The sequence below is a fragment of the Belonocnema kinseyi genome, chromosome 6 (assembly GCF_010883055.1).
Source record: "Belonocnema kinseyi isolate 2016_QV_RU_SX_M_011 chromosome 6, B_treatae_v1, whole genome shotgun sequence".
In the NCBI taxonomy this organism is placed as follows: Eukaryota; Metazoa; Arthropoda; class Insecta; order Hymenoptera; family Cynipidae; genus Belonocnema; species Belonocnema kinseyi.
Window position 1 is genome coordinate 93,953,480 of NC_046662.1, and position 25,121 is coordinate 93,978,600.

At 28.5% G+C, this 25,121-nt stretch overlaps 1 protein-coding gene across 3 annotated transcripts in view; it reads left to right on the forward strand.

Moving 5' to 3' along the window:
• LOC117174442 (5-hydroxytryptamine receptor-like) overlaps positions 1–25,121 on the forward strand; it is a 554,399-nt gene that overhangs the window by 506,976 nt on the left and 22,302 nt on the right. For all 3 annotated transcript variants that reach the window (XM_033363567.1, XM_033363568.1, XM_033363569.1), the window contains one exon: positions 72–215. In XM_033363567.1, coding sequence (XP_033219458.1) covers positions 72–215 — 144 coding nt within the window. The remainder of the gene's footprint in view (positions 1–71; positions 216–25,121) is intronic.

Consider the following 25,121-nt stretch of genomic DNA (forward strand, 5'->3'; position numbering starts at 1 on the left):
ATTTTTCCGATTCTCCCAAGATTGTGCTACTAGATAATATATCGAGAAAGTTTAATTTTGTTGATTTGCAGGTACAACAAAGACAATGGGTGAACCACCCAGACCAATAGGAGGTACTCATGCAGTTGGTGGGGCGTTAGCCCAAGCTCAATTTTCCGGCGGAATTGCAGCCGCTGTTGTAGCCGTTATCGGAAGGCCATTGCCTACATTATCCGGTGAGTTTAAAAAGTCTTTTTAACGTAGAAAATGAAAAATAAAACAAACAATTGAAGGTCCAGTCCATAAAAATAGAGCGATAGAATGTAAAATTAAACCGTTTCTCAATTATAGTATTGACACTGGCTATGCTTTCATTTAAAATGAGAGTTTCCCGAAAAAAGTCGAATTACATAAATGTTAACCTACTGATTTCGAAAACGATATTGAGTTTTCCAAAAGAACAACTCAAATTTTATTATAAACCATTTTTTATACACAATTGCTTCAAATAAATAAAAAATAAATGTTATATTTTTTAGGAAAATTAAATAAAATCACATTCCAAAAGTGCGAAAAAATTGCAGCTCTGAAAGTTTACTGTTGTCCAAATTAAAAAGTTATGTAATTACTCTCTGAGTTGAACGGAGATATTAAAAAAAACATTTGCGCTAAGAACTTTAGTATAGGAACACATTTTATTTAAACAATTTTTATTAAAAAATGTACTTGCGGATTTTTCTGGAATCAAATCCCAGCTAAGAAGAACTCCGCAGACGCGGAGTTTTGATTTTGTACCAAGCAGCGTACTCGGACACTTTTGCCAGACGAAAGATTCGCAAAGCACTTTACATATATTCTTTCCTTGTATCTCGTGACGTATTCGCCTTCTCTTACAAATTTCAGGCACCGCAAAGTACTTTCCATTCATTTTTATGTTACATTTGGTCCATTTGCTCAATATTTTGAATTTTAAACATTTATTCTTCATTATAAACAATTAAAAATTAGAACTTTAACCATGATAGTCAGGCGCAGCTTACTCTCATGATTCCACTAATATAAGAAACCCACTTTTTTTAAATGTCGCTTACATATATTTTTGCGTTGTAGGGCAATATGGTTCGTACAAATAATCACCATCACATATTTTTTATTCATTAACGTATGGTTGACTTTTTTCACAGGGTTTTTATTTTGCATCTACATTTCCTTTGACCTAGCTTATTTGTCGTTCAAATTTTCTTCATTAACATAATTAAATTATAATAAATACAACCTCTTTTTGTGGAAAATTATATATTTCTGTTTATATTCTATAAAAATATATACAACAGCCAAGGTTAGTAGTATTATATCAATCTTCTAGAAATAAGTAGTTCCTAATGCTTGAAGGTGCACAAACATTTTCTAATATAAGAAGTAGTGACAAGAACAAGAAATTTTATTATTGTTCTTGTTACGTATTAACTGCTGATATAAGAAACTTATTAATTGCATTAAAAATTATTGTTTATAATAATTCGAAAGTTAAAACATCACATTGGCCATACTTAATCTAGGTCAAGTTAACTCGTGCAGAAATTTTTGTGGGGCGCCGGTCGGACCTTGATCAGGAAAAATGTGGCCCTGAGAGGGTCCCGATTGGCTCCTTTTAATTTTTATTTCTATAATTAGTAAAATTTGGAAAAATTTTTTAATAATATTTTTTTCAGACTTTGTGTTTTACAAAACTTCCATTTTTCAATATTCTACATTATTGAAATGTTTGTATTCCTTGAATTTATCGTTAAGAGTTTGCATTTCGGAGAAAACTATTATGTTTCGAAAAACAATGTTCAAATTTAGAGCTATTACACACACACACACAGACACATTCATAAATGAATTTGAATTACCCAGGTGCGGAATTTAGTCGGATTGCAGAGCTTGACCATCGGCCCAAAGTCGGCACTGCTTTGGTAACCGATCTACGGTCGCGACGGTCGGCTTTTCGCTCGCCGCCGACGTCGTTGGGTAAATTATAGAAGATTTTCCGGCACGACCGCAATAACGCGGTCGGTCCGACTCTTGATACAGCAGTCGGATTGTCATAAGTCACCTTGACGCACCCGACGGTCGGTCAAACCTTGGCTCGAGTATGAGCGGACCGTCGGATGAACTCTGGTTAATTATTACAAAAATACCGTGAAAGTGCAGTCGACCCGACTGTGGTCAAGAATTGACCCGTCCATCGACGTCACATTTGTCCGTAACATTGGGTGCACATAACCTACTTTATTTCGATAGATCTGCTTTAAGCCACTGTTGATCTGCTCGTATTATTGGAAGGTCAAATTGGTGTGTTACTCGTAGAAATTTATAAATATTCCAAATAAACCATTAAAAATTCTTAACCAAAAATAGAAATGCTTCAGGATAAATATTTACTATTTAGATATCTTTTAAATTATCAACTTTAGTTTCAAATCAACAAAAATGAAAAAACTTTCAATTTGTGACACAATATCATAATTAGAAATGTCGAAATAAAACATTCAAAATTGTTGATTAAATACTGGCACATATTTAAAATTTATCTATTTTAATATACAATAAAGTCAATCTTAAATGATGAAAAATTTAAAAATTCCAAAAAAGCATCGAACACTGAATATTTTTAAAGTATAGCTTCACAAATTTGTTAACCCTCTTTCCAAATTAATCTGCAAAGGAAATACAACAATTTGCTTTTAAAAAGCATGCGAGAACTAGGCATTCAAAATTTAATTACTTTAAATTTCCTATCAAATAATATGTTGAAGTGAATAACCTATAAACTTTAAAATCAAAATCATATTCATCTTTTTTTATATTTTGAATCAGTTTGTCAATTCTTCATAAAAAAATCAATATGACGAACAAAATAGCCATTTTTTCTATGTTGAAATCCCCTAAGTTTTATAGAGTAACATCAGTTCAAGATGCTCCAATCTTATGTAATAAACAAGCAAATTTATTATGCAGAAATTATTTGTTCAAAGAATGCTTTCTGCGATTTTCTATAAGGTTACATTTTTTTAAGTTATATTGCAAGAACTTTGGATAGAAACAATATAATGATGAAGAAATTTCTTCGTGAAATTATTATTGTTAATATTATAAATAAATTTAATAAAAAAATGCATTTATCAGGAATTTTTTGGTATTTGGTAATACCAAAATAATGTATATATTTATTAAATGTGTTAAAAAGATAATAGAATGTATCAACTAGATTTCCATTTTACTGAAATTATCATGAAGTTCCCAATTGAAAAGACTGACATAAAAGAAACGAATTTTTCCGTCTACAAATGCAAGAATAATGCGTTTGCTGAATTTGTTATAAAGATTCCAATTTAGTCGTCTGAAATCGAAAAAAAAAAGAATTTTTCGGTCCTAAAGTTCCCAATGTAAAGGACCGGCATTGCAAAAATATATTTTTGAATCTTTTTAATATTTTTTTCGAATGTCTTTTGTTTGACTAACGCACATGGGGCACGTGTAATGTAATTTTAAGAGTGAGGTTATATTCGAGAAAATATTAAGTGCATTTAATCTATAATGTTACTAATCCAAAAATTCATATATTTTGTATAAATTAATGTTTTCAGGTAATGTGAATGCAAAGGAAGTTAACGTACAACTTTAGGAATGTAAATGATTGGAAATGACTGAAAATTATATCTGAAAAATCTTTCGAAATTATTCCAAAAATAGGTCAAAATTATTAGATCTTTTAAAAATACATATTGTTCTTATAATTTTATAATTTTTATAATTTTTTCATACAATTTAGGCCGAACTGCTAAACATTTTGCAGTATTTCTGTGATTTTTCATATTTATCGTACATTTTCTAGAAAAAAATCAGTCGTAGTGTACAAACATTTTCAACATAAAATGTGTTTTGTTGAAAGACCGACAAATTTTATTCAAAACTTTTTTGTAAATTTTTATTATTGACTAAAATAAGCGGGGAAACATTATATTCCTATTGCTTTTTGGGGGTTTAACCTTGAAAAACAAATTTGCGGGTATTTTCACTACCATATTCGTTATCAGCGCGTCAACATGCATAGGTATACGAAGTTTCGAATTAATTGGAGTTAAGCGCTTTTCGAAAGTTTGTCCTCGTCTTCATTGCGGATATAAGAAATCTCACTAACAATTCTGTGCTTCCGAACCATCGACATATAGAAATGGACCGGTAATGCTGTGGGGAGAACGGTAACGGCCTCTAGAGAGAGAGAGAGAAAACATATGAGACATAGACCGATCTCTTTCTAGATAAAGCTGATTAGTTGAGAATATTTTCGTTGGATGAAGTTTGGCGCAGCACAGGACCGTGCTTTGTGTCTCGAGTGCCCCAATAATGTAACGTTTATCGCACTTTTCAGAATTGATTAATTTATAATTTATTTAATTATAATTTCTTGTAAATAAATATAAAAAATGGTGGTAGCTTGTGCAGTTTTTGGGCGTTGCCAAGACGTTTATGTGGGGATATGTTTTCATACGTAAGTAAAGTCATTGAATATAGTAAAATAAAAAATGTTACAACAAAAATCAAAAATAAAACCTCAATATATGGAGTTTTGTACCTATACAATACAAATGGTTATTTTTTATGTTATAGAAATATTGTTCAAATTTTTGACAGTTTTTACATTATTTTTAAACTCACAAAACGATTATTATTGTAGCATTTTCAATCCAAATTCAAAAAGAATTCAAGGTTACCAAGGTTTTAAAATAATCTATCTGAAACAGATTATTTAACATGAATGTTCTTTAAAATTCAATTTATTATAACTACAAATTTTTAATGTATTATTTATGTTTTTTTTTTTTAATTAACCGTAGAGAATATTTAGGCAATACCCGGGGGAATTGTTGGTTAAACTAATCTAACAGATGGCGCCACAAAAAGTAGGTCTGACTTTTTCATTGAATTGCATTAAGAAAAAGCAAAAATAATTAAACGCTTGATGCTGTTTGCAAATAGACAAAAAAATATATATGAAAAAATAAGAGTAACTATTACTAACTATTTCAAAAAAGAAAAAGTCATAAGAATATGTAGTTTAATATGAATAAAATCGAATTTTGAGATACGTTTTGAAAGCAGTTCGAACTTGATATTTTTATGATTTATTTTGCTCATATTATCGATTTTATTATTTGTTAATGTTAAAAAAAATTATTCATTGTTAAAATTATTAATGTAGGTAATAAAAAAATTAATAATATTAAAGACCTCAATGACAAAACTATTTAAAACCTATACATGATCAGAAGAATTAATACAAAATATATGACGTGCTTCAAATATAATATAATATAATAATAAAAATATGTAAGACTGCATCTTAAGTTGCACAGTAAAGAATCTTTGTACCTTTAAAATATTAAAAATTTCAAGTTTTCAAGAAAATATTTTTGTAAAGTAATAATAATTGTAATATTTTGAATTGAATAATTAATTATATTATTGCAAACCTCATTTCTAAAATGAACAGGCTATAAAATGTTAAACTTTATAAACAAACGTACCGTACTCATGACGCACATTAGGAAGAAACTCACTGTTTTTGTTTAGCTTGACGCTCCGAACTTTTGTCTTCTCTATTTGTTTTTAAATAATTTTTCCACTCAAAGTATGGAAAAACTGAAATTTTGTACATAACAATTTTACACGCTTTAATAACTAATCAGGAAAACTTTATATTGTCTTAAATTAATGTTTAGGGGCTCATAAAATACAAATAATTTATTTATTATTCCATTTATTTGTTGCAAACAAATTTGATAAACAAATTAACAAATAGTCTTATTATCGGTAAAATTTTTTGTTGCTAAAACTGCTTTAAATTAATGTAGGAATGACATTCAATAACAAAAATAATTTGAAAGTTTATAATAACTATTTTTATAAACAATTCTTGTGGCAAAATATTAGAATTTGAGATTTTTAAAATTATGATTTCCTTCAATCGCCAGAAACACGTCAGGTATTCCTTAAAAGAATAAATATTTAATAATATTTTAACAATAACCATTGTTATAAATAATTCTCGTGACAAAATATTCAAATGTAAGTTTTTATCAAAAATTTTAGTTTCTTTAATCGCTATAATGGCTACGGATATTCCTAAAAATGTATCTTTGATCATATTTAGTGGAATATAACAATTTACATGTTTATACACAATTTACATTAAAAAATTTCCAATGTTGGCAGTTTCACTTGGAAAAAGTCGGGGTTTCAATCGTAATATATTGGAAATGAATCATAATACTGCATGCTAAGATTCACCAATACAAAATCTTTTGACAATAACCCACCGGCTGGGCCATCAAAGGAAATTTAAATTGGATACAACCTTAAGTTTAATAATTTGTCACAACAATTGTTAATAACGGTTGTTATTGTTTACTTTTCTGATATTTTTGTTACTAGCAGTCATTCGTCCAATAGCTTAAAACATTTCCAGTGCAAAAAAAATTGTCTATGCGAAAGGGCCAACATTTTAAATTTGTTTATATAATTTGTTTACAAAAATTTTAATTGTTATATTTTATCAAATATTATTAAATATTTATTATTTTAAGCGATACCTGAAGTCATTCTAGCCATTGAAGGAAATTATAATTGAAAAAATCTCAAATTCTAATATTTTGCTACAAAAATTGTTTATCACAGTGGTTATTATAAACTTTTCAATTATTTTTGTTATTAAATGTCATTCTTACCTTAATGGGAAGCACTTTTAGCAAAACAAAATTTCACCAATAATAAGACTTGGTTCATACTTTGAGTGGAAATATTATTAATAAAAAAATAGAGGAAATAAAAGTTCGGAGAGTCAAGATCTATAGAATTTAATGATCTTTCATTTAAAACAAAAAATTGTAAATCGCATGAAAATTGAAGGCTCTAAAAATTTTTGATTGAAAAAAGTGCATTTCCTCCAACTGTGCGTCATGAGGACAGTACGTTTGTTTATAGATTTGAATAGCTTATAGTATAATTATTTTAAAAATCAGGTTTTCAATTATATAAACAACTATTTAATTCAAAATCTTCTTTAAATTTACATTTTTTCATATAATTATTAGGGGCTGAATGCAGCGAGAAAAAAGCTTTCAAGATTAAGCAACAAATAAATGATTGAACTGTATAAATTTATATATGATGTTTGGTTCAATTTAAATCAATATATACATTATATTAAATAACATTAAATCCATTTTCTCATTTATGTTTCGTGTCATTGACTTTTTACCAAATGATTCCCTCAAACATTTTAATTACAATTACCACTACTTTTAAAAAATATTTCCTTCAAAACTTGAAATTGTTAAGATTTTAAAGGTACAAATATTCTTTACTTTGCAACTTAAGTTGTATTCTTACATATTTTAATTATTATTATTATATTTATATTGGATATAAGTAATATACTTTTTGTTCATTCTTCTGATCATGTATATGTTTAAATATTTTTGTCATTGAGGTCTTAAATATTATTAATTTTTTCATTAGCTATAGTACATTAATAATTTCAACAATAAATAATTTTGTTTGACTAGAACAAATAATAAAATCAATAATACCAGCAAAATAAATCATAGAAATATGAAGTTCGAACCGTTTTCAAAATGTATCTCAAAATTAAATTTTATTCATATTAAAATACATATTTTCATGACTTTTTCTTTTTTGCAATAATTAGTAATAGTTACTCTTATTTTTTCATATTTTTTTATTTGCAAACAGCATCAAGTTTTTAATTATTTTTGCTTTTCATTAATGCAATTCAATGAAAAAGACTTTTTGTGGCGCCATCTGTTGGATTATTTTGACCGAAATTTCCCCTCCAGATCGTGAGAAAACTACTACTGCATACACATACACGGTCGAGGCAGGGGGCTGCTTGACATAATCTTGTCTAACCTAGCCCTACCCGGCATGGTGCCGACGCGAGCCACACCATCTGCCCCCTTGCGGCCACATATGGAAAATCCGATCGTGGCCAGATCGGTACTTGGGAATAAGTTGGGCAATTTCTGGACGGGAAATGTCGATGTAAAATAAAAACCCTCTGGAAAAAGTAATTTTCGTCATTTTATTATTGTACAAATTGTTATTAACAAACAATGAAATTTGTTTGGTACGAATCCTTATAAACCATACGTTGATGAATAAAAAATCTGTGATGGTGATTATTCGTACGACTGTACTTTCGGATCGAAGCATAAGTCCTCTTTTTATTCTCTTAAATTCTTTAGCCTCGGAGACCTAACGAGGATCTGATGAGGATTAATTCATTATAATTGAAATACTATTTAACATCTCAAAATGTACTCAAATTTCCATTTTTGGAGGTTTTAAAACGGACATAATGAAATCCTTATTAGATTCTAGGAAATCATCTATTCACTGCTTCCAAGGACATAGGAAACAAGGGACTTGCCATATCTTTTTCGGAGGTGATGCAATGAGGTGGGAGGTCCGCCACCTTTTGATGTCCCGCGACAAACATGGCAGCGCCCACATGTTTATATTTTCATGCACAGTTTGTCGGCAAAAATGCTCGTGCGCATAATCAAATGGCACATGGTAAGATGGCGGCTCTACCCACTCATGGAATTCCCCCCCCCCCCTCGTCGATTAAAACCCGCTCGCAAGGTTAGGATGGCATGCCTAGTCTCGTGTTTCCTATGTCCATGACTGCTTTTTATTCCAAGGTGCATGCGTTGTAGAGCGCGCTTTTTTGAAATAGCAAAAATTTGAATAAAAATATTCTTAACAAATAATCACTATAAAATATATAGAAATTTTACATCCGTCCATTTTCTTACTTGTTTTAAATGCAGAATAAAACTACAATGTGATTTTATTGAATAACAGAAATATTTAGCAGATTAGAAATTTACTAGTAATGAGTATTTATTAAGACAATTTTAATTTAAATATTTTCTATTTAAAAGAATACCCAAATTTTTGTTTTAAAATTATAAAGAAAAGTTCTGGTACTATAATGGAAATTGAATAATTTTATTCTAGTATATTTTGTTCACATAAAATGAATACCATAAGTCACATATGATGCTGTTTAAATGCAAAATTAATTAAAGAGACGTTAAGTAATAGTACATCCAATGTATTCTGTCGGATTGAGATTTGCTCAAGTCATGCGATATTTCTTGATGCTGGGGAATCCATAAAGCATTTGTTGATTCTTAATATATAATTTTAGATTAATTGAAGTAATGCTTGATATCCTAACAAAGAAAGTTTAATAGATTGATATTTCATAATTTTACTTATGGGCATTACTAAAAGGCATTATTATTTCTATATTCGAGGTTAATTTTATTTTAGGAAATTAATTGATTCGCACGCTTAGCCCTAAATTGAAATGATCACTCATGTAGCCCTGAAAGAAATTTGCCTGGCGTTACTTTTCATAAACTACGTTAGCATTTTTAGAATTTGGCACGGGGGTCCAAAAGTCATCTTTTCTATAAAAAGTTAAAATACTTCGTTTAAAATTATTTTTTTTAGTTCAAAGTTAATCTTTTTGTTTAAAAATTTAACTATTTTCGTAAAAATTGGTTTCATGTTTAGTTGAAAATAAATTTCTTAAACTGACCATTAAAATATTCTATTTTTAGTTACAAAAACTAGCTTTTTCGTTTAGCAATTTAATTATCTGGTTAAAAAATCATCTTTTTGAATTGAAAATGATCTTTTTCTATTAAAAACTCTTTACTTTACTTTTTTGTTGAAAATTAATCATTCGTGGTAAAAACATAATCTTTCTTGATTAAAAATTAACTTTTTTTATGCAAATTCAAATGTCTTCTAAAAAGTTTGTCTATTTGTCATAAAAATTCAAATATTCGAATCTTAATCTTTTTTTGTTGAAAAGTTTGACCATTCGATCCAAAAATCATCTTTGTATACTAAGAATTAAATTATTTTATTAGAAATTTAACTATTTTTTTTAAATCTAATTATTTTGGAAAATTCAACTATTTTGTTAGTTTTGATTTTTGGTAAAAAAATTAACTATTTTGATAAAAATTTATACTAAAAAATCCTCTTTCTTGGTTGAAAATTTATCTTTCTTGTTTGAAAAGAACCTTTTTTTTAATTCAGACATCTTTCAAAAAATTCTTCATCTTGGCTTCAAAATGTTACTATTTGCTTAAATATTAAACTATTTTTTTGAAAACTTTTCTATTTTATTGAAAAGTGTATCTCTTTGGTTGTTAATGCTACGTTTTACTTGAAAATTATTTTTTTCTTTTTTTTTTTGAAAATTTGTCTCTTCGTGTAATTCATCTATTTAAATAAAAAATATCTTTTGGTTGAAAATCTAATTATTTTCTTCAAGATGCAATATATTTTAGCTTGAAATCGTAGGTATTTCAAGTATTTCGTATTGAATTCAAAATGTCATCTACTCTAATTGTATTTAAAAATATATATATAGACATAAACTTTGGCTTTAGCTGATGGTTACGTTACTTTCGGGATAGGGAGAGGATGAAAAAGTCTAAAATTGTTGATATTCTACAAAAAAAAGGAATCGGAAATCATAAACAAAGCTACTACGGTCTTTGTTGATGTGACAGCCTTATGAATGCACACCACGAAGAGTGTAATTTTTATTCTATAAACTTTCCAAAGTCATGTTTTAGGTTTAGAATAGGAGAAATTGATGACAGAAGCACAGTATCACACGTGAGAAACTGTGACCAATACACGTTCTTTGTTTTCCTTTGCCGATTCCTTCCGACACTGCATCCATCTTTTTAATTAAGTACAACTGTATCCTCCTACAGTTAAATCAAAACATGTCAAAACTGTCTGCTATTTTAACCTGCATACTTCGGGTCGACAGTCAACTTGGTTATAGTTGGCGCGCTTATTTACAGTGATAAAATATGCAAGTCAATCTTTGCATCAAACAATTAATTATTATAAACAATTCTTTGGTCACAAAACCGACTTACAAATTCAAATTTAAAATAATTATTTGAGTTTACTGCTTTAAAAATAAATAATCGATTTTTAATTGAAAGGAAATACCTTTTACATCACAAATATAAATTTCAATAATTTTTTATTTCTTTATGCATTTCACAATTATTGTTTGTTGTAAAGAATGATAAACAAACAAATTTAAAAAATAATTTTAAATGAAAACGCTATCAGTAACCAATCCGGTAAATTAACGCGAAAACACGAATTATTATTAATTAATTATTAATTAATTATTTATTAATTATGTATCAATTATTAAATAATGAATTTTTGGATATTTAGGTCCAAATTTACTTGCTTGTTGTTCAAAAATCAACAAAAATGATTTTAATGTCAACATTCCTGGTATATTATTGTTGCGACATATTGAAAATACATTCCCCTTAACGTATATCACACACTTAATGCTGAAATAGTCGAGAAATTTACCGTGACTAAGAAAATAGCGAAAGTCGACTTTTTTCGATTTTTTGAAACTTGAAAGTCAATTAGACAGGGTAACAATATTTTAACGGAATTTTCATTATACAGGTATAAATCGAATTATTTTGAACCATTTTTATTGATAATTAAAATCTGAAAAAATTGTCTTGCTTTTCAAATTTGAAGAAGTGCGTCATTCTTTGAGATTTTTAGCTATATCTACGATGCGGAGACAGAAGGATATAGATAATGCAGTGTATATTAGATTGTCTATCGACCAAAAAGAACTCGAATAAATATATTCTCACATTATAATATGCTGTAAATTTTAATGAATGGTTACCTTAATATTTTATGAGTAATACTTTTAGATATATTTAAAAATAGTTATTCATTAACATTTTAGTTAATTTTCAATATTATTTTCAATAATTTCACATTTAAAACCTCTAGGTAGGATTTCAAATTATTGCAGAATTTATAGAGTAATAAAACCGGACTTCAAACTCTGCGCAGATTATAAGAGGTGTAAATGAGAACTTAAAAAATACTGAAAAATTTTTAAGAGAATCAAAGAGAATTAAAATTGTACGAAAGAAGACCTAAGAGCATCAAAAAATGATGATGAGTATTTAGGAGATTTAAAAAAGAATTCATTCAGCACCGTAGAGAATATAAAAAGGACCTATGTTTTCGCACTTTTGAAATTTTCGGGAATTTTCCATTTTTTCAAAAATTTCAATATTCAAACAACATTATACGTGGGAAAAAATGTAATGATACCTTTTTCATATGATTTTATTCAATTTTCTTGTAAAAAATATAACAATTTGCTTTTATTTATTTAAAGCAATTTTTTATAAAAAATTCTTTATTACAAAATGCAAGCTTTTTTAGAAAAATTAATATCGTGTTGGAAATCAGCACGTAGAAATCTATAATATACGAATGTTTTTTAGGGCACCTATTATTTGACACGCTCAGAGCAAAAGCGAACTAAAAAAAAAAGTTGCGGAAAAGACAAGTAAAAACACGCGAGAGCAAAAACGACCTAAGAATTAGCCGAGAGGTAAAACGCCACAAGAATGAAGGGAGAAGATTCCCCCCACTATGCTCCTACGAAGATCAGCCTCGTGTAAAGCCGAAAATGTGCGAACATGAACCGAGCTCACCCGAATTCACAAATAAAGGTCTAATCAGCTGCTCCCAGAGCTACCAGATCGAGCCTAAGATTTACCCACACCATAGGTCTTCTTTTTATATCTCGATCCCCATTTGAAAGAAATTAAAGAAATTGGCGATTCTGATGTTTCGCGTGATTCTTAATTTCATGCATGATTCGATTTTGAGGTTATGTTTTTCAGGTATATATAATATGGATATTATTACTATTATATATATTATTAATGGTAATATTATAATTATAACATTTTTTATTAATATTAATGACTAGTTGACTATCTTTTAATAGAAATAGTTCAACTTTCAACTAAAATAATTAGTTTTATACAAAAAAAGTAAATTTGGAATAAGATACATAAATTTAAAAAAAAATGTTCCAAGGAATTTTCAATTGATTTCAATAATGTAGTAGGGTAAGTGACCCAGTGAATGAACACGTAGGGAAATCATTGATTACAACTAGTCCATTTCACGTTATAATAATTGATTATTCTTACAAAGTTTTGAAAATAGATTCCTAAGGGTTTAAATTTCATAATCCGACAAACAAATTTTGTTTTTACTAAAAAGCTTTATAAAAAATAATTAAATAGTGCAAAATTAACGAAAACACCAGTGAATGAACACTGTGAGCCAATGAATGAACAGTAGAGCACCAGTGAATGAACACTATAGTCACTACAAATTAGAATTAGGATTTAGGTATAAAATTACATAGGTACATTACAAAATGAGCAATTAAATAATGTAAAATATTAGAAAGCGTTGCGAAACTCATTAAATATATTATTTCGATAAAAACCACAAGACATTTAGATATAAAGAAAGGAGGGAATACAAAAGTTGAACACAGAACTAGGATCACTTTTCCTAATTTTTTATTGCAATATGTATTTTTAAAACATTTCTATCAGTTCTTTTAACCTTACAAAAAATACAGCTTTTCCTTTAAAAATAGATAGCTCTTATCTAGTGGCTACAATAGAAAACTGATTTTTAGGAAACATAACATTTGTAATACAACACCTTACTATGCTGCTTTAGGTTAAATAAGCAAATACAAATATAAATCACAGTGTTGTAAAAATGAAAATTCTTTAAACATTTATAAATACATATTGACTAGTACGCAGTAGTACCTAGCACGAATTAATGTTTTTATAGTTAAACAACGTTTTCTAAATGCAAAAAAAGCATTACATTTCTAACCTCAAAGTTGCCTTATCTTTAATTTAGTTCTTGCGTGTTTTTTTGTTGTTCTAACCACAAAAATGTACATTTAAACTATAACTATTTATAGTTTATATTTATATTTATAGCTTCGGTATTTATAGTCACATTAATTGTGACTAATTATTAATTGAAATTAATTGAAACAAACTTATTCATATGTAACGAAACAACAGCCAGGTCCCCGTCACCTGCTGTACATTCACTGGACCTGCGGGGTGAAATTTTTGCTCCCATAAATGAACACAGCGTTCGTTCACTGGAACACGGGCAATTTAAAGGGCCAGTACGTGAACACTCATTTATTAATAAAAAAAGTACTTTTTGTGTAAAAACCTTGTGGGAAATTGAATAATAATATCTTACAACTATAACAGGACAACTTTGATGCAGAAAAGGTCAAGAATTTTTTGTAAAAGCAGTGTAAACTGTACTTAGGCACGTACCTTATTGTGATTCAACAAATTTTTAAAATTATTTACAAGAATTTACTGCAAAGAATTGTGTATTAAACTCTTGAAAATTGCTTTAAGATTTCAAATATATAGAAATTCATAAAGACTTTAACTTTGAGAGGTTATATTCATATTTTTTTCGCATTAGTGTTCATTCACTGGTGACTATTCAGCCACTGGATCACTCACCCTATGAAATTGTAAATAAATTTGATTTATTTTAGGGTATTTTTGAATTTTCAAGGAATTTTCCATTGATTTCAATAATTTAGTATGAGATTTTAAAGGATTTGGAATATTTTAGGGTATTTTTAAATTTTCAAGGAATTTTCAAGAGTTTTGAAAAATTTCAAGAAATTTTAAAGGATTTTAAATATATTAGGATGTTTTAAAATATCCTAAGGAATTTTTAATAAATTTCAATAATTTAAAAAAATTTCAACAAGAAAATTAATTTTTTTTTGTCGAAAATTCAACTATGATTAAGCATTAATTTTTGTCTAGAAAATTAGACTTGGTGGAAAATAAATTTCTTTTGTGCACATTTCATGTATTTTACTAAAAATGCCTTTTTTTAGTATACAATTCAGACTTTTTTCAATGAAAGAAATGAATTCTTGATTAAAATAGATGCATTTTTATAAATAAGAATAATTCTCTACACAAAAAAATGAATTTTAACTGAGAAAATTCAATATTCAAGAAAAAAACTCAGAAAAATTGTTCAAGTTTCAAATTTAAAAAAACTTCAACCGCAGATGATACATTTCATGGTTCAGTATACAAAATTAATTTTCAGCAAACACTTGAATTTTTAACAAAATAGTTCAATTATCAACAACAAAAGAAAAAGAATTTTCAACCAAAATAGATACATTTTTAAACAAGAAGAATCATTTAATTACAAAACAGATGAAATTTTACTTGGAAACGGTCAATTTTCAAGCATAAAAAAAAACAAATTTCGAATCAAATAGTTCAATTTTCAATGAAAAAGGAAATAATTTTCAACTAGAAAAGATAAATTTTGAACAAAAAATTATATAATTAAATTTTCAGTTGAATTTTTGTTCAGCACAAAAACAATCATATTCTCAACAAAATAGTTAAATTATCAATAAAAAAATTAATTTTTTACGTAAAATATAAATCTTAGACCATAAATGAAACAGTTAAATATTCAATTTAAAAAATCAGTTTTGAACAACAACAAATCCATCTAAGTTACAACAAAATAGATAAATTTTTAAGCACAGAAGTAAATGCACAAACAACAAGAATAATATTCTAATAACAAAATGAATTTTCTACAAATGAAATTAATTTTCTCTCAAAACGACGAATTTTGAAGCAAACACGAAAGTAATTTCCAACTTTAGAAATGAATTACAATCTACAAAATCAGTATTTAACCAAAAATAGAATAGTTAAAATTAATTTTTCAACATAATAGTTTAATTTTTAACGAAAGAAGTTCATTTTCGAATAAAAAACATACCTTTTTAACCAAAACAGTAACAGTTACATTTTCAGTTAAAAAAATTAATTTAAAAAAATCGGATTAACAATAAAATAGCTACATTTTCACCAAAGAAATGAATTTACAAACATAAAGAATAATATTCTTATAAAAAAGACGAATATTCAACAAAATACATGAATTTTCCACCACACAGTTGAAGTTTTAACTAAAAAAGAAAGTGTTAAATTTTCAGTTCAAAAATCAATTTTCAATCAAAAAGGCTTTTTAAGTCCAGAAAGAAAAAAATATCAACTTTAAAAAAATTTGTGTGTAAAAATGAAATACTTTAACGGAACAGATGATTTTTTTGCAAAACTTTTGAATTTTCAAACCAAATATATGAATTTCTAACAGGAAAGTTCATTTTAAACCAAATAAAAAAATTTTCAACAAAAAAAGATAATACCTCAATCAAAAAAATGTAATGCTAGAAGTTTTAAACTAAAACGGAATGTATTCAGTAAAAAAGAGTTAGACTTTCTTATTTGTTTCTATTAATAATTCAGTTCGCGTTTGAGGCGAATAACGAGAAAAATTGTTTAAAATAAACATTGAAATTCATTATTATGTTATCGACTAGTGTAGTAAACTGGTTTTTTGTCGATAGAATGATGATTTTTGATCTACTTATTTAAAATTTTTTTACAGAAACAGAATACACATTTTGGTTGAGAATTCTTTTTTTTTTATATGTTATTCTTGTGTTGAAATTTAATTTTTTCCACTGAAACTTTGAGCATAAAATGGAATTTTCAGTTAAAAAGTGTTTGTTTTTTTCAGATGAACGTTCGTCATTTTGGTAGAAACTTTTCCTTCTTGTTTGAAAACTGATATTTTTGGTTAAAAATAATGATTTTGTTTTAAAAAAATTTTTCAGCTGAAAATTAAACTATCCCCTTCCTAGTTGAAAAATTTTTTTTAGTTAACACATTCAACTATCTGGTTAAATTTTTTTGGTAAATTCGTAATTTTAACATTATTTTTTTTATTGAAAATGTTACGATGGCATTTATGGTTGAAAACTACCCATTTTATAGACAATTAGTTTTTTTTTTGAAAATTAATTTGTTTAAAACTACGTCGTTTTTAAGAAAAATGTTTGTTTGAAAATTACTTTCCTTGATTGAAAATTCATTGTTTTTTCGTTGAAAGAGAATTTTGTTTGAGTGGAAATTTCGGCTTTTTAATAAAAATTTATTTGTTTTGAAAATTCATCTTTCCATTTTAAAATAAATTTTTTTGCTTTTTTATTAATTTTTTTTGCTAAACATGTATTAATTCCATTTTTTGTTAAAAATTTATCTTTTTTATTCAAATTCAAGTACGTATATGGTTAAAAATCTATCTAATTGGTAGAGTATCATTCTTGTTGTTTGTGTATTTACTTCTTTATTCAAACTTCTAATCTGTAGTAAATTCGATTTTTTTCTTTTTGTTCAAAATTAAATTTTGAATTTAAAATTCAACTGTTAAATTTTTTGTTAACAATTATATTTTTCAGTTTAAAATTCATTATTTCCATCGAAAATTAAATTTTTTAAACTGAAAATGAACTATTGCATGTTTGGTTGGATACTTGTTTTCTTAGTTTTAATATTAATCTTCAAGTTAAAAATTGGACAATTTTATTGATTTTTTTACCATTTATTTTTTTTCAGTTGAAAATTCTTATTTTATAGTAGAAAATTATCATTCTTGTTTGAAAATTCATCTATTTTGGTAAAAAAATTCATTCTTTGGGTTGATTATTTAACACCTTTATTGAAAATTCGATTCTTTTTGGTTGAAAAAACATTTTTTAATACTTAAATTTTAACTGTAACATTTTTGATTTAAAACTGATCTTTTCTAGTTGAAAATTTATATATTTTTTCGTTAAAGATTGAACTATTGTGTTACATTTTTGCGCTTAAAAATGGAATGCTTTCAGTCATTAAAAGTTCATGTTTTTTTTTTAAATTAAATTATTCTTCGTGTTTCAAAAATTATCTGTTTTGGTTAAAAATAATTTATTTTGTGTTTTTGAAAATTCTAATATTTTGTTTAAAATTAATTTTTGGAATTTAGAAATTTAACTGTCTCATTATCGGTTAAAAATGTATTTTTTTAATTGAAAAATTTGTTGTTTTTTTGTAAGAAAATTGATCTTTCTCAGTTAAAAATTTATCTTTTTTTGGTAATAATTTATTCTTCTTCTTCAAAGTTCATCTATGTTAATTAAGAATTCATTTCGTTCGTTAAAAATCCACCTAATTAGTAAAAATTCTTTTCTGCTGATATAATATGATTTGTTTAGATAAAGATGAAACATTCCATTTTCCGTTAAAAATGTATCATTTTAGTAAAAAATTCAATTATATGGTGAAAATATTTTCTACTTCGCAACAAATGTAATTATTCTATGGTAACTCAGAATTTTAAAACCAGAATAAATTTGAGGAGCAGCTGATTAGATCGTCATTCGTGAAGTCGGGCGAGCTCGGATTCGTGTTCGCGCATTTTCGGCTTTACACGAGGCTGGTCTTCGCAGTAGCCAAGTGGGGGGAATCTTCTCCCTTCATTCTTGTGTCGTTTTACCCCTCAGCTAATTCTTAAGACGTTTTTGCTCTCACGTGTTTTTACTTCTCTTTTCCGCAACTTTTTTTTTAGTTCGCTTTTGCTCTGAGCGTGTCATTTAAAACGAAATCATAGTCAGCGCCAGGAATATTAGGTATTCAATATTGAACTGCAAATTAAATCATTCAAAGATTCAAAAAAATGAAAGTCTTCTACTTTTGACCAGTTAAAATAAATCAATGTCTTATATATTTCCTAAAATCTTCAAGTAAAATATGCAAAATATGTTAAAATTTACAAGTTCCAGTAACATGCCATTAAACGTAACAAAGTTAGGGTGCTTCAAAACATTTACTAACAGCCTTTCGAAATCTGAATCCTTTCGCTTTTCAATGCATCTAAATTTATAGCCTAAAAGTTTAACATAGTCTCTTGAGTGTGTGCAAGAAAAAAAGAATTAATATAAATAATTCATAAAAAGGAATAATTTATAGTAAAATTGTGACGAATTAAATTGTTAAGGAATGTTTTCTTTCTTAGTAAATTAATAACGATTTTAATATGAATACAATGTTTTTTTTAAGATTATTAGATGCATACTTAATAAATTTATCAATGAATTCGCACAATTTCAACAGTTACTATTTTCTAATTTATATTTGGACGGCAGTATAGAATTATTTTAAAAAATGTAATAATGTGATGAGTTTTATTGCCGGTAAGAACAGAATCTTTAAAACCTCAAACACAATCTGTATTAATAACTTTTAAAAGAATTTAAATAGGGCAGAGTTTTTGTTTTAAAACAATTCTAATTTCAAGATAATATATTTAAAAGAAAGTTTATTGTTTTTTTTTTTTTAAAACATTTTTTAAATAGTTCACAAAAAAAAACTTGTTTGAAAGATCTTGAAAATCCCTTGTTTCTTTCGCAGAATGAAAATAATTTTGTCGACAAAGCAGCAAAGCTTCCTCTGGCTTCCATTGTGCAATAAAACGCGAGAACATCGGTGATGGTTACGATCTTAACCATTAATCGCTGTTGAATTTAATGGTAAAACGACTTTAACTGTGACGTCGTTTACGACTATGCAATATTTAAGTGCATTTATGCAGAAATGTTCGAACTACGACACCATCAAATTTTCAATTTGGAAGCTTTGAAATTGCAGCTTTTATTTTAATTACTTTCCACTTAAAGTTTCAAATATCTTGAACTAACCTTAATAGAGTAAGGATTTAGAGCAACACCTGTTCTTAGTTACCTTAGAAGATCTCGAAATATAAGTCCTCTTTTTGTTCTCTTAAATTATCTATCCTCAGAGACTTTATGAGGTTCTGATATGGATTAATTCAATACAATGCAAGTACTATTTAACTACTCAAAATATGCACAAATTTCCATTTTTGCATGTTTCGAGGTCTTAAAACGGACTTAATGAAATACTTATTAGATTATCGCAGATCCTTCCCCAGTTGCGAATTTATATTCGGCCCACGCCTTAGGCTTCTCCACGTCGATCCGAAATGTGGTCCCATATATGGGCCATCTATGAAGATCATACCGGCGCAACCTTTGACAAAAATAATTTAAATTTTTAAAATTTTAATTACATTAATAAATTTAATTTAATTTTTAACAACAATAATTTATAAAAAAGTTATTTTTGAAATTATTATTATATAATTTTTATTTTTCATCGTTATTAAATACATAATTAGCACAAACGGTTACTTAGATGTATAATCGAGCACTTTAACGCTTTAAATAATCGCACTCAACGAGGATTCGAACCCTACCTAAGCTACCTAAACTAGCGTATTTTCCCACGCACTCTAACCACTTCGCTATCGAAACGCTTGAAATTTGGTGACAAAAACTCCGCCGAATCTTTTGACGCTCCCGGTGCACCTCAATAACAGAAAGATTGTTGAAATCGCATAATTTTTATAATGTGACATTATTTAACAATGTTTTAATATTATATAATAAAAAACAAAACAATTTATAAACAAATTATTTGTTGAAAGAATTTTTTCTAAGATTTTTCATAATTTTACGTTTCTTAAGTTATATTGCGAAAATTTTTGATAAAAACATGATGATTAAAATTGTTCTGACATTATTATTGTTGAAATTATAACAAATTCAATAAACAAATCCATTAGTCAGGAATTTTTCGACGGAAATATTTTTTTTTTCATAGCATTTTTTAAAAACTACCAACTTTATGATAATTTTAGCAAAATTCATAATTTTTTGATTAATTTAATGATTTAAAAAAAACATATCAAATAAACAAATGCATTATGAGAGTATTTATCGGCAGTAAACTTCTTTTTTTTCAATGTCAGTCGTTTCGATTAGGAGCTTCATGGAAATTTAAGCATTCCTGGGGCATTTGTCAACGTTATATTATAATATTATAATGCACCATAATGTCACAGAAAAAATTGCGGTTAATTTTGTTGAATGTGAATACAATCTTTCGTCTACTACGGCGTCCTAAGCAGCAATGGAAAAAACGCAAAGTATGACTGAATTCTAGCTATAAATCGAGACAACAGATTTAAAACAATCAAAGAACAAAGTTAAAATTTGCTGCAGGTAAGACTTGCAAAGGTTAGAAATTAAACATATTTCGGCGAAAGTTTCACCGAGGTTAGAATTATAATTCTGATCTTGTCTACTGCGTCACGCTGAAGTAAGCAAATTTCGGTCAAACATGTAGAATCAGCAACAGATGGGAAGCAACAGATGGGAATTGTGTTCCAATTATTGCTTGTTGTCAGGAATCATGGGCAAAAACATAAAAATCCAACTAATTCGCGCCAAAACATGAATTATTATTGACTAGTTATTCATTAATTACACAGCCACACAAAAAAGTGTGCGGATCTGGTAACAAGACACACGTATTCCTATGGATTTTGGGACGCTGAATTCAAATTCGGTATCAAAAATCACCCATCACGTCATGGTTGAGCCATAACCTCAAAAAATGACGAAAAATCATGCACTGAGGCAAATAAATTTAAAAATAATGCCAGTGATGCAATTTTTCACTTCAAAAACATGTCGACAACTGTGAAGGATCAACCCTTGCCTGATATCAACTTATTTAATATAACTTTACCCAGCAGAACCTGACCTCACCTAACCTGAATTAACAGAAATTTATTGAACTACACGTAAAGCTCTGGAAGAATATTTTCCCAGTAGCAAATATGTGCTACATCGAATGTGTCAACTCTAGCCTAATCTAGAAATAAATCTAACCTAGCCTAACATAACCTAACCTAACCTCACGAAACACTATTAAACTGATTGTGTTGCCCTGTTGTGTTTGCGGTACCGTTTCATTCAGCTTCGGCTTAACCTACATAGAGGTTTAACCTATCCTAACCTAAAAAACCTGACCTAACCTAACCTAGCCGAATGAAATTCAACCACACGTGTAGCTATGTGCTAGCAACAAGCTGTTACGAAACTCCAGACATTTACTGCTATTAATGTCAAAATATGAAAGTACGCAAGAACAGGGTTGCCAGCGTATTCGGTTAGGTTAGGTCAAGTTTTGTTAGGTTAGGATAGGTTAAACCTCTATGTAGGCTAAGCCGAAGCTGAATGAAACGGTACCGCAAACACAACGGGACATCACAATCAGTTTAATTGTGTTTCGTGAGGTTAGGTTAGGTTAGGCTAGGTTAGACTTATTTCTAGGTTAGGCTCGAGTTGACCCATTCGATGTAGCACACATTTGCTACTGGGAAAATATGCTTCCAGAGCTTTACGTGTAGTTCAATAAATTGTAGTTCAATCCTTCACAGTCTTCGACATGTTTTTTAAGTGAAAATTTGCATCACTGGCATTATTTTTAAATTTATTTGCCTCAGTGCATGATTTTTCGTTATTTTTGGAGGTTATGGCTCAACCATGACGTGATAGGTGATTTTTGATACCGAATTTGAATTCAGCGCCCCAAAATCCATAGGAATACGTGTGTCTTGTTACCAGATCCGCATACTTTTTTTGTGTGGCTGTGTTATTAATGATTAATCAATGATTAATTAATTATTTATTAATTCGGAATAAATTATTCCTTCTTCATTTATTAATTATTAAATAATTAATTTTTTGCTATGTAGGCACAAATCCACTTGCTTCAAACTGTTTTTTCTGATAATTTATATACCGAAATTTAATTTAATTGTACAATTAATAGCAATAAATCACTTAAAATTTTTTTCGGGTAATTCAAAGACAACAAAAATTATATTTATCTCAACATGCCTTATATATTATTGTTGCGACATATTGCAAATACATGTAGGTTTGTATTTATATGAATATAGATAATGCAGCCCAAGTGCGAATTTCCGGAGCTGAATACGCGAACCAGTGTTGGTCCAATTTTGGCAGCCAAAGGTCGGCTAAAGTTATTAGCCCAATATCGGCATTTTAATCGGCCCATTGTTGAGCCAGTGCTGGAATCATGTTTCACGAGGATCAGCCAAAGTCTGGCCCAGTGACGGCACATGACCGGGCCAAGTGTCGCTTTTACCACGGCAAACCTTGTTTTATTTTAATCGGCCAAATGTTGAGTCACTGCTAGCAGCTTATATTGGCTTTTTATATTTGCCGATCCTTCGCCGATGCTTGGCTCAGAATCAGTACTTTATTTCGCCAAGCCTCACTTTTAGCACCTAATAAACAAATCTTACACGAAAGATAAAAAAAAGTATTGAAAAATTATTCAAGTTCAAGGTGAAATTTGTTAAGTTCTTTTATTAAAAATTTTTAATGTGTATGAAAAATTACATTTCCTGTCATTGCAAAAAGTTGTAAAGTAGGCTACATCGGAAAAAAAACGAAATATTACGCGAACAAGAATTGTAATCGACTTAAATTATTTATTTAAAATGATTGTATTGATATTCCTGTTAATAGTTCGTGAATTGTACATTTACACAACGTCGCATAATAATAAATAATTAGAACAAGAGAGCTTAAAATTTGGTTCTTTAACTTATCTGAACTGCACCTTATGAGGATCGCTTTTTCGCAGAGTTTCAACTTGTCGGTTTAGCCCAGTGGTTAACACGCCGGACTGCTAGGCGATAGATTTAGGTATCTAGATATGTAGGTTCGATACCCCGCAGCGTTAGAAATTTTATTTGTAATATAATGTTCAAAATGTATTATATGTATTCAATCTAAACAGGACTATTAATATTTATATTTAAAGTACTCGTGATCAATTAATATTTAATTTTTAAATACCTTTTTTGTCATTTTGGCAGCCAAGCACTGGCTGCCAACTCAAGGCCGTAGTTATCAATCCGGCAATGGCGCGACGATGGCAGCTAGGTTTGGTCCAATACTGGTACCCAGTGTTGGGCCAACAATGGCAGCCAAGATTTGACTGCCAAGTGCAGGCCATAGTTATCATTCCGCATTGGCGCGATAATGGCAGCCGAGCTTCGGCAATATTTTTGCCGGCTATGGGCCAACGTTGGGCCGTATGTGAATTTACACTTGGGAGTGTATGTTAGATTGCCTGTTAACAAAAAATAACTCGAATAAATATTCTCACATTATAATATGCAGTAAATTTTAATGAATGGTCACATTAATATTTCATAAATAGTCATAATGTTTAATATTTAAACATAGTTATTCATTAACATTCAAGTTAATTTTCAATATTAGTTTCAATAATTTTACATTTAATACCTCTAAATAGAAATTAAAATTATCGCAGAGTTTTTAGAGTATTAAAATCGGGCTTAAAATCGTCTAGAGATTAAAGAGGATCAAATGAGAACTTGAAAAATACTGCAAAAAAGTTGAAGAGACTTAAAGAGGATTAAAATTGTACTAAATAAGACCTAAGAGAATCAAACAAGAATTTTGAATATTAAGGAGGTCCAGAAAAGAATTCATTCAGAATAATTGAGTATATAAAAAGGGCATATTTATCGACTCGGTTTACATCTACGATATAATCAGTGACGGATTGAGGCACTTTCCGCCCCGAGGCCAACAGAAATTTGCCGCCCTTAGGCTAACAGAAATTAACTACTCTATATTGAATGCACCGTAAGAGATGTAGTTATCAAATTTGGCCGCCCTCGGCTGCATCCTATATAGCCTATGTGGGAATTCCGCCACTGAATATAATTATTATTTACAACCACCTTCTTGTTTGTCGTAACATAAACAACAAGCCTACATTTTATCGTCCAAAAGTGGGAATTAGACTCGACGTAAACTAAGGGCGTCCGGATTTTGCGCAGCATGTGTCTATAATATGATCGGAAGTGAGATTAATAAACCTGAGAATATTGCATATTCAATTTGTGCAACCTGTACACGCAGAGTAAGAGCTACTCAAAGTGCAACCTATTAATCCAATAACGGGAGGTACATTGCGTAACGACGAGTATTGAATTGACTCAGAGGGAATATTATTATAGGGGGCCACCGTGATGTAGCTCTTCAAACTATATTCCAAATCTAATTTTGGAATTCGTTCAAAATTCTATATCTGCGCAAAAACTTACTGCTTTCGACACTTTTCTGATCAATTTTTACGTTTTATAGATTTTAGGTTGAAGCGAATTGACACCAGAGGTAGAGTCTAATTCAGTTCAACATCTGATCCCTTTTAGAAGACGAAAAAAGCTCTATA